This window comes from Anomalospiza imberbis, chromosome 3 (assembly GCF_031753505.1).
Source record: "Anomalospiza imberbis isolate Cuckoo-Finch-1a 21T00152 chromosome 3, ASM3175350v1, whole genome shotgun sequence".
Classification (NCBI taxonomy): Eukaryota; Metazoa; Chordata; class Aves; order Passeriformes; family Viduidae; genus Anomalospiza; species Anomalospiza imberbis.
The window spans coordinates 41,765,062-41,781,055 of NC_089683.1; the positions used below are offsets into that span (position 1 = coordinate 41,765,062).

Sequence of the window (15,994 nt, forward strand, 5' to 3'; positions counted from 1 at the left end):
ATAATCTCCCGAGAGATGTAAACCATGTGCCAACTTTAAAATACAGAAGTGCTTGCATGTTTTTCTTTTTTTCTTTTTAAAGGTTTTTTTTTTTTAAGATGACTGTATATATAACACAATATAGTAGTTAACTGCAGGTTGGATTGCCAAGGCAAAAAATAGAATGGCATTTTTCTGAACTCTACTTCAGTTTAAAGAACTGTTGCATATTTTAGAAATTGTTCTTCTAAGTGATTATTGTCTCTGACATACATTGATGCAGCAGCAGGATTAAGAAAATACATTTCTTAGCAAAACAACAAAATAATTGTTGAAATATTTTGAAATTAGTATTTAATTTAAATTTGCCCCAAATCTTAGCAAAACAGAAGAAAATAATAACAGAAAATAGTATTTAATTTAAATTTGCCCCAAATATGTAACTAACTCCCTAATGCTTACTCCACAAACATCTAAATGAACTTTAAGTATGTGATTTCTTTGAAAAAAAGGTGAATTTTCTCACCTGAGCAAGTGATGCTTTTCTCTGTTAATAGCTGCATATATGGCATAGCTGTTTCTATGCTTTCAGCACCATGATTTTATTGATTTGAAATATCTGAAACAGACTAGCATCCAAGCACTGCTGGTTACCAAGATTAGGACTGTGTAGCAGTAACATCTGTGGTGTTATTTGTTTCTTACATTCCCTAATTTCAGTTTTGCTTAATTTGGTATTAGTATTTTAAGCTTGTTTTTATTAGTGTAAGGTTAAGCCTTATCCAAATTGCTGGACTGAATTGCACACAGTATTTTCTCTGTCTAGAGCACTGATTAATAGTTTCTCATTGAGCAGTTTTACAAACTGCCAGGCTTGACACAATGATGTTTGCAGTTACCGTATCACCAACAGGCTTCAAACGACAGCAAAGCTTCTGTTTGATAGTTGACAAACAGATCACTGAGGATATTAAAATCTGAGCAAACAAAAACTGTAGGAAGAAAGAAGTACTGGCTCTATTTTACAGATATTGAAGTCAGAAACATAAAAAGAGTAGTTTGTTGAAGGCTGCCTGATCTTCAAGAACCTGTGAATGAGTCCTTGTGCAGTTCTGCTAAAGAGAAGAATTCTTCCCAGGAGACTCAGAGGGTCAGTTGTTTCCTGTGACAGCTAGAGCTCACCTTTCCTGCTGTAACTGTAACTGAGCTTTTCAGACATGGCAGCACTCTATCCCAGTCTCCAATTGATGCTTTAAAATTCTTTTGAGGTGGCAGCTGTGCATGTGATTGCTTGTTACCAGTACCCCGCCACGGTCGGTTTAGTTTCTGTGGGCTGCAACTGCAGTACAACTGTAAAAACTCACAAGTCTTCAGGGTGAGTTTAAAATCTGCATTTAAAAACACGCTCTTTGACTCTGTGATCATTGGGACATAGAAGATGTATCTTTACACTAGGTAGAGGAGCATAGTGAAAACCCCCGTATTTCACCCCAAATCAGATTTCAAAACACATTAGATTTGTACTTGGGAGTGACTATAGTGCTAGAAAAGTAGAAGTACCCGGGGGACACAGGTTCTTGGGTATCAGCATAACAATCTGCAGGGACCACATCCATGCCAGAATGATTCTCATACAACATTCCACGACACAGAGATAAAAAGCTGTTGCAAAGAAAGCAGAGGTCATTATATGGCAGTAGATGCCTCCGGTCAGAGCATGACTGTCTTTTGCTCTAAGTTTGTTTACCTCCAGTTCTGTAAAGTGGGAACCATTATGGGCATCCAGTTCCTCCCTAAACAAGGCGTTATAATATCGTGTGGTACCAGCTCTCCACAAGACTGCAAGAAATCGTCACATTCTTCTATATTCAAAATATGACAACACTCTAACAATAAACAGTAAGCCAGCAAGAGTTATATACTGAAATGCATCAAAATACCTGGCATATTCTGATTGCTTGATCCAGCACTGTCTTTGTATCAGTTGCATAATCTGGACAAGGCAGCATGGCATGACTGAAGTGGGCTTGTAGCAAGAGGTGTGTTTTCGTGTGTGAACTGTCAAATGAATGGGGATTGACTTCAATTGGAAGGTGTTTGGCCAGTTCACTGTTCATCTGATCTTCATTGTGTCTCACAGGCAGATCTGTGTACTCGTCAGCATTCTTTAAAAAAATCAAAATAAAAATTAATCATTGTAATTAACTTCAGAATAACTATTACTGCTTACTGAGGCATTCAAACTATATGCATTTAATTTATTACAGTTAGATTTCAACACAAAAATAGCAGCATTTAAATATTTAGAAAGTGTAGTTATTTATCAAAATCACACATGGGAAAACAATAACTAATATAATATTTTCAAATATTGACACACAAATTTTAAACATTTTTCTTTCCACATTGCTGATACTAACATTAGAGAAGAGGAAAATAAATGCCATGAAATAAATAGATTCATTGGATGGATTCAGTAGTAGAAGATGACCCACAGGTATCCTACCTCATTGGGTCACAAAAACATTTTAAGATTAGCTATAAAGAAGTCAAAACCTCATATTTTCAATTGTCAGGTTTTAAGTTTTTCTCTTGGTATTCAAAACCCAGTAGCTTTGGAAGAACTCTTATATGCTTCTTTTCAAATATGTTTTCAATATTTTGAGCAGTCAGTGTCTAAGCAACTGATGATGAGTGATCAAAACAAAGTACAAAATTTTAAGCAGGTGGTGAAAACATTCTCTGTGTTCAGGAGTGGTACTAATGCTATTCATGCCAAATTGAAAGCTGTGTAAGAACTTTCTCAGTGTTCCAAAAAGGAGCTGCCCACCAACATGTAATCTAAATGTAGTTATAAGTAGCAACATCATAGTGGCTGAAAGGAGCAAGTACAGCTGTTTTGGTATCCCAGGCAGAGATGACAATTCTCCTCTTGGGAAATCCACTGTCTTTGAATAAAAGTTCAACTGAAACATCTTAAGAATGATAATTTAGGCTAAAGAATCAGTTTTGTGACTTAATCGGCAAATTTTCCCTCCACAAAATCCTCTTGTGCATGTACGTGTGAACATATCGTTTGGAGTGAGAACTATCTTTCTGAATTATAAAACTTGCAAGTAAGGTAAGAGTTTTATAATATGTGATGTCTTTTCCATCTGTAATTTAAGAGAGCCTATTTCTTTTGACATAAAATAAAAAGTCATTTGGGGAGCCTGAAGGGCAATGTCTTTGAAACTACAGGCTTAGCAGAGACCATTAATTTAAAGTGTTCAGAGTTTTATATTCCTCTTAAACTATAGATTCAATATTTTGCACTTTAGTCTTCAATTTCATCAGACTTCCTGCAAATCCATATTAATGAAATATTCACAACAGTAACCAGTGAAGACTGAGGTAAAGAAAAATGGCAATTTTAGAACACCTAATTGGACTACCTAATTGACTTACAAAGACCCATATCCCCTCATTAATATCCTAAGACATAGAACCTTTTCTGAAAATTCCTAAAAGCAGTTAGATAGCTGGTTTTTACTCCTTGACAACTGACAGCACAGAATTTTCTATTTTTTAAAATGGTGTATCTAAACTGTGATATCAATGTAAAAGGAATGGTAACCATTAGACAATTTAAGGTTTGGAAAGAAAATCAGAATGTCATTAACTTATTTCATATCTCAACTGCAGATTAGAAGTGAAGACTGAATAGAGACAACTGCTGCTTAATCCTGGATGTCTCTGCTAGATCTCTTGTGAAAACTGTGGTCATTTATTCTCTGAACCTAAGGTCACAATCTTTTTAAGCCCTATAGAAGGCTGCATGTTTGCTTCACTCTTTTTATTTAACTGGCTTCTCCTTCAAAGATATTTTAAAGAATATTTACCAAGGAGATTTTTTACTTAGTTTTGCTTTGCAGTTAAAAGTAGCAGAAAGAAGGAGGATCAGCCAAGTCAGTCCAGACCAATTGGTACCTCTGAAAATGCATTTTCCCTAATTCTTCCCCAGCACGTTTTATTTACATCCAAAACACTCCTCTTATTTTAAACAACTTGCCTACTTAATTTCCTGTTTGTGATCATTGACTGTAAGTAAGTGAGGTTCATTTTCTTATCTGCATCATGTAGGTAATTAAAGGAAATTGAGAATGGGTAGTGAAGCTTTTATACAACTGAGAATGAAGCTGAATGGAGGGCACTGAGGTCAGCAGAGTCCATTATATTTTTATGTGAGAGGCCGGTATGTCTGCCCTGTCCTTGTTTGCTTAGAGTAGGCTGGACAGACTACTAACTGCAAATCTGTTTCTCTGATTTGCCCAGCTGTCCTTGAATAAAGACATCTTCCATTGCAAAATGTTAAATGACAGTGATTGACAACTTTGTGATGAACTCTGCTTGTAACCCCCTGCTACTGTTTTCAGGTTGCATAAGAAAAGACAGAATAAAGAAACATCCTTTGTAATCACCTCAAATGGGCCCTGCTGTTCACTCAATATTTTTTCATTTTAGTTTTCCTTTTCATTGCAAATCTCAATCTGTTCTGTAAAGGCTGTAGCTTCAAGTATTCCACACAATATATAATATATATTGTTTTAGTATCTGAACGCTGTTCTTATTTCCATGGGTGATGAAACAGATCAAACTACATATCAGTCATTAATCTTCATTCTAAAGTCAAGAAACTTAATACAAGCTTCATAATTAATCTACAAAGCACTTCTGTGCATTTTTCACTTTCTCTTTTTCTCCTCTTAAATCAGAGCTGTTGCAGCTCATGCACAAATAACAGGTTTACAAGCACCTACACAGTTAAGCATAACTTGGTGTATACCAGAAGATAACCAGGTTTTGCAACTGTGCATTCGGTAGTCAGGTCACATCTCTCTCTCCTACATTTCTGTGATGGACTTCCCCAATAATGTCTCCTTTTGGGCATTAGAGACTGCTGCATCATTTCAAGGGTGTAGGAGTCATCTCAAACTTACATTTCAACCTCCATGTGATACAGGGTGCTCGTATAGGAGACAGTAACTTGTACTGCCAGTGAGAAATGTCACACACAGACCTGCATAATCTCGACAGTTACATTTTACAAGGCCAAAGGGCTATTCGGGTAATTGAATTCTGTTTCCTGCATAACAGCAGCCACAGAATCATCTTAGAGTCCTGTCTACAACATCATGCTCCAAATATGCAGCTTACCATCACCCTTTATTTGAACTGTTAGAATAGCCCTAAAAGGAGACAACTCATACTACTTTAAAATATATCTTTTGCAGTTTTGTGCTACTATCAGGCATTTGAGAAGCCAGACCAAGCTAAAATTTAAATAGGTATCCAATATGGTGAGTACTGTGCTCTGCAGAGTCCACAGGGTTAAACCCCCCCCAGATTTTCTTTCTACCTACAAAAAGTGGAAGTTCGGCCAAAATTACTGATTTATAATGAGAACTGAGCTATAAACTTATACCACATTTAGATCTTCTAAAATATTTTAAATCTCGAGTAAGTACATCTTTCCACTTTGTCTACAGGAGAGGATACTTGTGGACCACAGGCAGAAATAGAATCAAGGTGAGTTACTAAAGCAAACTTGAATATTTTAAGTGAAGTTCAGTCATGGGAACAGTAGAACTTATAAAGTTAATGAGTTCTAGACTTTAAAGAGCAGTTGATTAATTTGTAACAATGAGGGTCTAAACCAAACCAAAAATAGTTTCTCACATTCCAGAGTTGAACCAGCAGTCTTTTCTTTAGCAATGTTATTGAAACTGCCTTAGAATTGACTGTCTGTATGTTCCTTTCCTTTATATAGATACGGTGAACCCAATCAGTGTATTGGGTTCACACCATATTTTCAACTTCAATAAACTTGGAACATATTTTGCTCTCTTTCAAGTTTCTGATGTCAAAAGAAACAAGACAAAAGAATTCTTAGAACATTTTTCTACAAAAATAAACAATTTTTAAATGAAAGTATAAAAAATACTGCAGCAGACTAGTTCTAAAATGAAATACTAACATAAAAAAAGAGAAAAGACAAGGATAATTTTTAGCTAGTTCAGTAATTCCATTCTCTCTACCTGAAACTTGATTTAAATTACATAAACTTCTCTAATAGTCTAAGTACATGCTGAAGGACTGCAAAAATCATACTTTTGTGAATAGAATGAATGAGCCACAATAAATAAATGTGGGTGGTTTTTTACAGCTGTTCTGCAATTAACAGGAATAATGCATTATTTTAGTTCTCTGCTACCAGAAGTACAATGGCATGCCAATACCCAACTTATTTTCCCAAGTGAAAAACAGCATATTTTGATCTTTGGAACACTGGATAGGTGAATATAAGCTCAATGGTAATATTATTATATAATTGGCTTTTGTCTTTTGATCCATTGTACAAAGTGATACAGAGTACTCTAGTGCAGCATCCAAACCTGCCACATTGTGACACACTGTATAGGAAGCAGCTGGAATACAAAATTTGGAGCAACCTGTACTAGTCCTCATTTAGGTCATACCCACTTACCCCTAATATAGGATAAAGAAAAGAAGCATGGTTAAAATTGAGAAATAACAAGCACTGATATTTTGTGAATAGCTAGGTAACATCTGACTTATAATAGATTCAAAAATTCTAAATTTTTCTTTGAGGATACTTGAGCTTCTGTACTTAAAACCATTTGGAATTATTTCCAATTTTATATATATATATATTTACACATATATATCTCCACTCTTGTGCTGAAAGAAATCTCACTTGATCCTGTTACCTATATCAAAAGGAAAATATAAAAAAATTGGTTAACTAAAGCTCTCAAGCTAATCTTCCCTTGCCATGATTTTCCCAAGAGAAAAGGCGATATTATGTGACAAAGGAATGGCACAAGTGTATACTGTGAACATGATTTAAATTAACCAACATATCTATAGTATCCTTTATTGTCACATTTTTGAGTACGAGTTTGTTTTGTAAGGAAAGACATTACATTTACACAGAGGTATCCTGACTGGCAGCTAGAAGATAGTCAAGCTTACATTTATATTCAGAAAACGAATAAAGGTGAAGAAATATGTGCTTTAAAAAAGAGGGAAAAAACCAAAACCAAACCTAACTTAAAAGTGGTTTTTCAGCTCATACAAAAAAGTAATGTAGATTCAGAAACAGAATTGGAGAAGTACTTGCTAGAATTACTGCTCTGAAAAGTTTATCTTTGTAAGAGATTCCATTATAAACTCCTATTTTAAGGAATTTATTGGTGGCCTCTAAATGTATGCGTTTTGGTCTCAGTTTTATGGGACATAATTTAAACTTCCAAATGCTTGGGTGGTTTTTTTTACTCTTAGATATAAAAGGTCTATGACAATATTCCAGTTAAAAGGCACTTACAACCATATGTTGCTAGTTATAAGTTTTAAGAACAAACACGACATGTGTTTTCAAAATTCATATTATAGACTAAAAGGGAAAGAAAATTCATTTCTGCCAGTTCACTCTGCTTTATGCATGTAAAAATAAACTTTTAAGACAAACATTTCAGAAGAAATGCTCCACCTTTTTAGGGCAGGCTGGCAGGCTCTGCTAAACCACAGAGCAGGCTGAGGTTTTGTAGAGATCTTAAAAATTGGCTAACATGGTTCAAAAGAAGACAACAAGACTTTTCAGGCAACATTAAAATATATTTGCTACATGATACTGTCACTCATCACAGTCACCATGCTTACAAATAAACTCCTTGTCTTCATATACTGTACAACATCTCCCCATCAACTGCACGTGTATGTGGCAGTGCCATCAAACTGCATCCAGCATTCTAGAGCCAACCCCGCAGTGCAGTTCCTTCCCCCTGGCGCCCTCCCATGCCTCCCTTTCCAGGGCTGGTGGCTGTCAGGGAGGAAAAGCAGAATGCAGAGCCCTGTGCCAGCCCTGAGGCACAGGGCACAGAGGAGTCAGAGCCACAGCCTCCAGGCAGCAGCTGGCCCTGGCTGTGGCAAAGGGGGTCCCCTCTCGGGCACTGGGGGCCCTCACTGGGGACTCTCTCTGCCCTGACCCTCCACTCCAGCTTAGGTTATAGGAAAATGCTCCAGTCACTTTTTTAACACCCCATCAGACCACTCTTCACCCTCTGGAAAAGGAGGGAAACACATACATATGACAGAGAGCATCGTCCAAAGAAAAAGACCTGCTCAGTATCTTCTAAAACAAATAGAAACTTAATTTTTTATTTTATCTAATTAGTGTTTAATGCACTTTTAGAGATAATAGATATATATTTAAAAAAAAAGTATGAATTCAAAGTGTAACATTAACCCAATTAATTGGGTAAGAGCAAAACAGCTAGGCTGGGCTACTCTGGGCTCTGCCTCTAGATTTAAGACTCAACAGAGCAAACACTGGAAATTTCCAGTTGGACATGAGAAGTTGAAGAGAGAATGTTGTAAAATCCATCTACATGCAATTATGCAAATCTGTTATTTTTAAACATTAATTTGTAACTATCTTTCATGATTTAAAGTGGGCCCATTTCCACCAGGAGACCCACAAGCATATTTTATAAGAATATACAAGTTAAAAGTTCTTACAATTCTTAGTTTTCATGTTACTGATTAGAGAAATTAATTATTAATTAATATATTATTGTTAATATGCAATATATTAATTGCATTCTCATACTTTTGACTTTAAATAGACAAGTGCTTGATTTTTGCTTTTAAATAGCTGCATATGATAAACACCACAAATTTTACAATGACAGACATCATAAAAAGCACAACCTAGGGCAATGAAACAGTTGAGTGATCACTTAAAAACACCCGAAAGGGTTTAGATTTCACAAGTTCACCTCTTACTTAAAACATCCAAACTACAAACTACTGATGACATTCCTGATGACCAGGGGTCAGCAGTCTGAAAGACCTTTGCCACTGCTCACAGAGCAATAGGAGGTCAGCAATATTAGCTACCAGTAGCAGAGAGTGACCTGGCAGATCTGGGAACTTCTAAACTACAAAGTTAAATTACAGACCTCTGCCTCAGCATGGAGCTGATAAAAGAATATGCAAGCACGTTAGCATACAGGAGGGGAAGGATTATTATAAAGTAACAATGATCTGTCATGGGAAAGAAGTTGTTAGGACTTCTACACTAACTTGAAAGTTGATTTTCCACTTTTTTTTCTCTAGCTTCCTAAGCATATTAGAGAAGCTGTGTTTCAGTGTAGGGAAAGATACAGTAACAGATAATACAATCACTGTAATTTTCTTACTAAATGTTAAAAAATATAGAACCATTCTATTTCAGGAAATTTTCCTATTTAAGTTACATACCTTACTAAAACATTACAACAAGGAATGAATTCATGATTTTAAGTCCTACCTCTCACATTCCTTATTTCATAAAAGGTTATGATCACAGTCATAATTCAGTCCTACTTTTTCTGGCCAGTCCTAATAAAACTAGTTCTAAAAATACATTTTCCCTGAATGTATAGGTACTTTCATAGTATTAAGCCTGTGCAACTTTCATAGATGTGGCTTTAATTCACTCTTAGGTTTTTAAGTTAAATTATTGCTTACAAGTATTTCTGTAATACTTGCAAAGTTTATGAAAAAATAAATGCGGAAGAAGACTAAATTAGGACAAAAATAAGAGCAAACATCTCGTACTGAATACACATTATTCACCTAGAATAAGATACTTTGACCATAGCAAATAAATATAAATGGAATGGTACAAATTCCATTTATAAAGTGAATTTTCATAATGTGAGAGAATTACTACATCTTATTGCTGTAAATGGTATATTAGAGTTTTTCCCTCTCCAAAATGCCTGATTTTTCTGATTATTTCTCATGAGAATGCTTCAAATCTGCACATTTTGAATGTGTTATCATGTTCCATTTTTTTCATCTTAAAACCTAGATGGGGCAGCGATCCACAGCTTACTTTCCCTGTAATCTAAAGTAATATTATAGAAAAAAATTAAAATTGACTTGTTTTGACTGTACTGAAACTAATTGCATTGCACTACTACAGAACAGCTTTTCAGTGCATGAACTCAGTAATCTGCTAACAGGAAACTGGGAAAATCTCTCTGAGTATACATTCAAGAGTCCCATTGTCACGAGAACACTACTTCAGATCCATTTGGACGTCTGTCTGCATTTTGAAATTGAGCTTGGCTGAATCAGCTGGCCCAACTGCTGACTGAGATGATGATAGCAATAAAAACTGGAATAGCAAATCCTGGCACACAGCTTTCCCTGGGAAAGTGATCAGTCATTTTCCATCTTTGGCTTTGATCCGCCATTGGGATCTTTCAGTGCAGAGCCCAGACCCAGGGAAGAAGTTAACAGATCTCTGCATTAAGTTAATGCCACTCCGCATGGAGACAGGAGTAAGCACTACTAATTCTTTATGTGAAATGGGGCTCCTCCGTACTGTATATGTTAATGGCAAGCTGTAAAAGCTCTGTGTGCTGAAAACCAGATTTCAAATCTGCTGACCTGTGTCAGGTCCCCTAGTGGGGAGCCACAAATGCACACTGCTGCATTTTTGTACTGGATTAAATTCTGGATCTAGACTACTATGTGACCAGAGACAAAAGGGAATAAAAAGTTCACAGGCGTGAATACCTGTCATCATGTGGTGAAATGAGTAGCAGCCTGTGTTCAAGAGAGGCTCAAGCCCAGAATAACAGAAGAACAATACAAACTGGCAGAAATATATGGGAAACTTGGAAGGTGCCTACATGCACAATGTCTTTTCTGCAAGCCAATGCTACTGGTCTCACTCGGAGCACTTTTAAATGAAAATAGTTTAATATAATCATAAAAACCCACAACTCTAAGAGGAAATGACAGCTGTTGCAAGTAAATTTCAATAAGGGTAGTTCCCTGCTGATAAAAACTGGCACATCTCCATTCATTTCAGTGTAACTATGTGAATTAACATTGCCTGAAAATCTAACCCAATGTTTTGAACAACTCAAGAGCTACAAGGAAATACATAGATGGAAGACACTGGTAATTACAAGGGTGAGAAAGAAGGGTAATTACTGAGTAACAAAAAAGTCAGTAAAGGAAAAATACGTGAAGTCTTTTATACAAATAGACAACTTGTGAGTGTTTTGGGATGCTTGATTTGAGTTCTATCAACATCTGTGTTTGAAATGACAACAGGTCTGATACCAAGAATAACAAGGGAAAAATGCCCTTGTACCACAGTGGACCTTAAGAGGACATGCCATTACCAAAACAGAATGTACCAGGCATTACTAAGGCAAATCGAACCCTTTTTCAATGGCAAGTGGTAATTTTTTTAAATGATTGTTGCTGCACACAAATTTGTGAAAACACTATAAACTCAGTGTTCCTACACAGACATGTACCATATCTTGCCTACATGTAAATAAAGACATTAATCTAAAATACACTGTAAGATCTGTATTTAAAAAAATGGAATGATAACTGATGATTAAAAGAGTTGAAGATATTTTGCCTCTGGCATAAAGTTTTAAGAACTTCTTTTAAAAGACAAAGAAAACAGAGATTTTCAGGACCAGATGTCTAGGAAGATCCCATTTGGATTTGAGCTACTTAAGTTTGCAATCATGTATTTATACATCTAACAGAGCTTCTGTTTCCCCTAGAATCTGAAAATTAACTAGCTTTGTAGCATCTTCCTTGATCTGCCACCCGTGCCCTGAGGATTAGAGACTCCACCTGAGCTTGTTTTACAAGCATAACAGAAAAAATTAATCTCTGCTGGCAGCGATCCCACTGGGATACTGATGAATAATGATATCCCTCTCTTGCTGCCCTCTCAGTCCACTAGAAAAGCCACTCTAACCCAGCAACGTGGAAACCGCTGAAACCATTCCAGCTGTGGATTAGCAGGCAGTCAAGCATCCATCTGTTCTGTGTGAACCAAGAGAAAGCAAACATGCATTCTTATAGCTAAAGAAGTACTGAAAATTAGCATCTTATATGACTGCATATAGAAAATATTAAGAAAATCATATACAAAAGAAAAAATAATCTATTATCTTTATCTCATGTTGTTTATAATTGCTTGTTGCCTTAAGCAAATGATAAACCAGTTGAAATTAATCACCTTAGCCTACAAAATACTGTGCATTCAATGATTCAATATGTTTAAGATAAAATTTCCTAATACTGTATGCATTGGTTGTACCTAAAAATCTTTTGTTAAGAGAGATATATGTACCCATTTCGTGAGCAAGCATGGCGACATCCTGCCAGGAGAAACATTTAAGAGGCCTGTTGTGAGAGGAATTTTAGCTGTTTTCTCACCCTATATGGTGAGAGGAATAGACTTATTTTCTTTTTCTGAAAACAAGTAGTTTGAGTAATCTCTGCTGGTTTGCTACTCTTTTCCACTGGAAGACAGAAAGGAAAGGAGGTGGAATTGGAAATTGGAATGTGGGCAATCCAATGAAATTGGTGATGTTTGATTTGAGTCTTCCATAGGAAAGAGAACAATGGCCTACTATAAATTAAGGAAAGCTGAATTTGAGCATTGCCCCAGAAAAAAGTACCTATAAAAGTGCATACTTTTGACAGTTTTCCCATACATCAATTCTAATACGTCGCTTGATGCCTGTCTTACATTTATTACATTGCAGAGGTGAAGAAAATGCACAACTGTTTTTTCTTTAGAAGCAACCTTCCCATTGTACAAGAAACGTCCAAATATATATTTACAATTTTTTTCAAATGCTTTCAATTTTTCTCAAATTCTAAGGCCATTTGGTAGCCAAAAATCCCTTTGCAATTTCTTCTAACATTACAGGTAGCCTACTTAGGTAGCTGTGAAATAAAACATCTTGTAAATATGAGGCAGTAGGAGAGGCCTATTTCTTAAAATTTCTAAAGAGGAGAGGTTGATTTCTTAAAAGTTCATCTCTGATAATATATAACATCAACACTTAAAGTAAAATTCAATTTCTGAAGCTAGACAGTCCCCCACCAGGAACAAAAATAAAAAGAAAATGAGACAAAGAAAGAATCTAAATGCAAATAGGAAAATACAAGTGTCAGATACTTCATTAACGACTGATCAGTAATCCTCTTATGTTCTTTTTTTTTCTTTAACTACTATGCTAAAGGAACAATATATGCTGGATATCAATCTTGTATGATGTAATCATTTCAGCCAAACCAATTCTTATCCTGAAGTTTCTCTTCAAATCAGAGAACAAGCTACAATGTCATCCTCTTAAGAGTTTTACAAGCAATATCTTCTATGCTGACAGAGAAAAGCATTTTTGTACCTTTAAACAGCAGTCTGTATGGCCCACTTGGTGCCACTAAGTGAACTGAATTCTATGAAAACAAATTCATCAATATGATTGTTAACTCGTACAACTTGTAGTACAATTGTTTAAATCTATCAAAGGCAGAGGCATTATCTAGAAGCCAATTTTGACAAAAGAACTGCAGAGTGCAGAAGGCCTGAATTTGCTTATCCTGCTTCAATTACAAATTGGGAGGAATAAAGCAGGTAGAACATGAACTGATTTGCTAAATACCAACTGAGCTGGTAAGACTTCCTGCTGGAGCATTTGGGACATGAGAACACACAGCCATTGATCAAAGCAGCCTTACAGATTATAAAACATTCTGCTTTACCATAATAAAGATGCTGTTGAGAACTTCGGTGTCTGTTGCAACAAACACAAACATTATTTCAACAAATACATTGTATATTTGAAAACATACAGCCATATGACATGACTGCTGAAAAAAACCATTCCATTTCCTGTATGAACACTTTGCATGCACACAACTATGCATAATTTGAAACCTTGCATGACAGTGGCTATGATTCTAACTGTCAAGCAATAAGTAAAACCTGTTTGTGCCAAAAGAGACAAACAAATAAGTGGTCCATGGCTGAACTGCAAGCAGCTTTGAGCAGTCAGCTAAGCCAAGCTTGCTATCACTGAACTTGCTTCTGCCATAGGCAAACACTGATTTGCCACAGATGGCAGCCAATGTTCACCTTCACCAGGCCAGGAGAGTACTTCTGTCTACCTGGCTCTCAGAATACTTTCCATTTGTATACATGAGTGTTTTGCTGCTGTAACTGCATCCTGTTAAAGGAATTTATTTCCTCATTTTTCTGACAGAAATGGTTGCTAAAGCAGATGTTTGAAATGGGGATATAGCCTGAGGCTACTGCTTTCTACTGCCACAGCTATATACACTTTCAAAAGTTTTTCCCTTGGCTGCTGCACGGTAATCACAGCAAATAAAACAAAAAACCTGAAAGAAAAACCCTATATTATATCCAAGATAACAGTTCTTCTTTTATGGCTTTTGTCATGGCAAATATTTTTCAGAAACGTTAAGCTGCAACTTTAAAATAAGTTTTAATTTAGCTTTTGTGAGTATTGCTTCAGTTAGGTGTGGGGTTTTTTTGTTTTGTTTTTTCTTTTTTCAACAGGCACATAATAACGGAAATTAAATAAGAAGATTGAATGGGGAAAAAAGGAGACCTGTAAATTGGAGGTTAGAAATTCATGTATACTGGAGATGGAAAGGATTTGTATTTTCTGTCTTTGACAGTAATTCTTTCTTATTGATGCCATAAAAATGGAAGACTTATGCCATGCTGAGTTAGCTGTCACTGGTGGGCATTGTTACCTTGATTACTAATGGACTGTGCTTTCCTGGAAAGGCAGACAGCATATTATGCCTTCCAACTAAAGCTCAAACAATCATTAGGAAAAAGAAGACCAGGAAACATTTGTGTCACGATGTTAGAAAAAAATTACTAAACTCAAGTACTAGAGCAACATTAAAAACTGCTCCATCTACTGGGACTAGAGAAAAATCAAGACTAATTATGTGTATGAGTATCCATATAAGTACTTTTTCTGCTAAGTACAAGATATTTTTGAATATACTAGATATAGGTGATCAAATTTGGATGTTATTAAACTGCACTGTAGAATTTAATTTTATTTTCATGAATCCCAACATCATTTTCAAATTTAAACTATTAAACACACTGTGATACCATCTAGATGATTCAAGTGGGAACTGAAGCACAAATGTTTTAACATCTTACAATCCAGAGAATATGGACTATATAAAAATTAAGTCAATTATCCGGGAAATGTCTGCGTTTAGGGTGAACTTCATGCATTGAACAGCCCTTGGTACAGATTTATTGTAAAGAAAAGATTTAATTGTAAGAGGTAACAGTTTTCTTCTGTTAAAAATATACAAAAATATTTCTTCTATTACAAAAATATGAATAATGGCTGAGGCCACAGCATTAATGCTCATATTGTTGAGTGCACCATAGATGTGAAATCAGACATGGCAGTTCTTTAAAGGCTAGCATGTAATAAATTTCTTTCCATCTGACATAAATTTTACATTATAAAATCAATTATTGACACTGAAATGCCATATTCAAAAAGAATAACTTAATGATTATAGTTTTTCTCTGCTTTTATGCCTGGAAGAAAATCATAGTAGCACCTTTACTTTCTTCTAAATTAAAAGCAAATGTAAACATTGTAAACATTGACTGACTTAGGAAGAGTAATCTGATTTTTTTTCTGAAATGACTAAAGAACAGAGACCTAGTTTTATATAATATCTTAAAAATTCCTAAAAGCAATGTTTCTGCTATGGCTTGCAGGGAAAATATTAAACAAACCAGATCACATTAGCTTCTTTTTTTGACAGTATTTTTGTAAGGCATTAATTCCTCCTTCCCTAGTGTTTAACTGGAGACCTGATGAAAAGATGGTTTATCACTGAGTCAAAAACCTTTGTGGCCCCTCCACAGGAGACCAAAACAGCAACAGAATCCCCATACAGAAATAAAATTATTTTAGACTGAGAGTGTGAATACTCACAAAGAATTGCATATTTCCCTGGTTGGAATAGAAATTGCCAACAATGATGAAGAGGAAATAAAGCTACAGGTTAATTGAGTTATCTAGGTTCTCATAGTACAAATACCTACCAGGTAATG

At 35.6% G+C, this 15,994-nt stretch overlaps 1 protein-coding gene across 2 annotated transcripts in view; it reads right to left on the reverse strand.

Annotated features, from left to right (window-relative positions):
* The window catches only part of ASCC3 (activating signal cointegrator 1 complex subunit 3), a 249,556-nt gene that overhangs the window by 19,926 nt on the left and 213,636 nt on the right, over positions 1 to 15,994 (reverse strand). For both annotated transcript variants that reach the window (XM_068184147.1, XM_068184148.1), the window contains exon 37: positions 1,920 to 2,144. In XM_068184147.1, the coding sequence (XP_068040248.1) occupies positions 1,920 to 2,144 (225 nt within the window). The remainder of the gene's footprint in view (positions 1 to 1,919; positions 2,145 to 15,994) is intronic.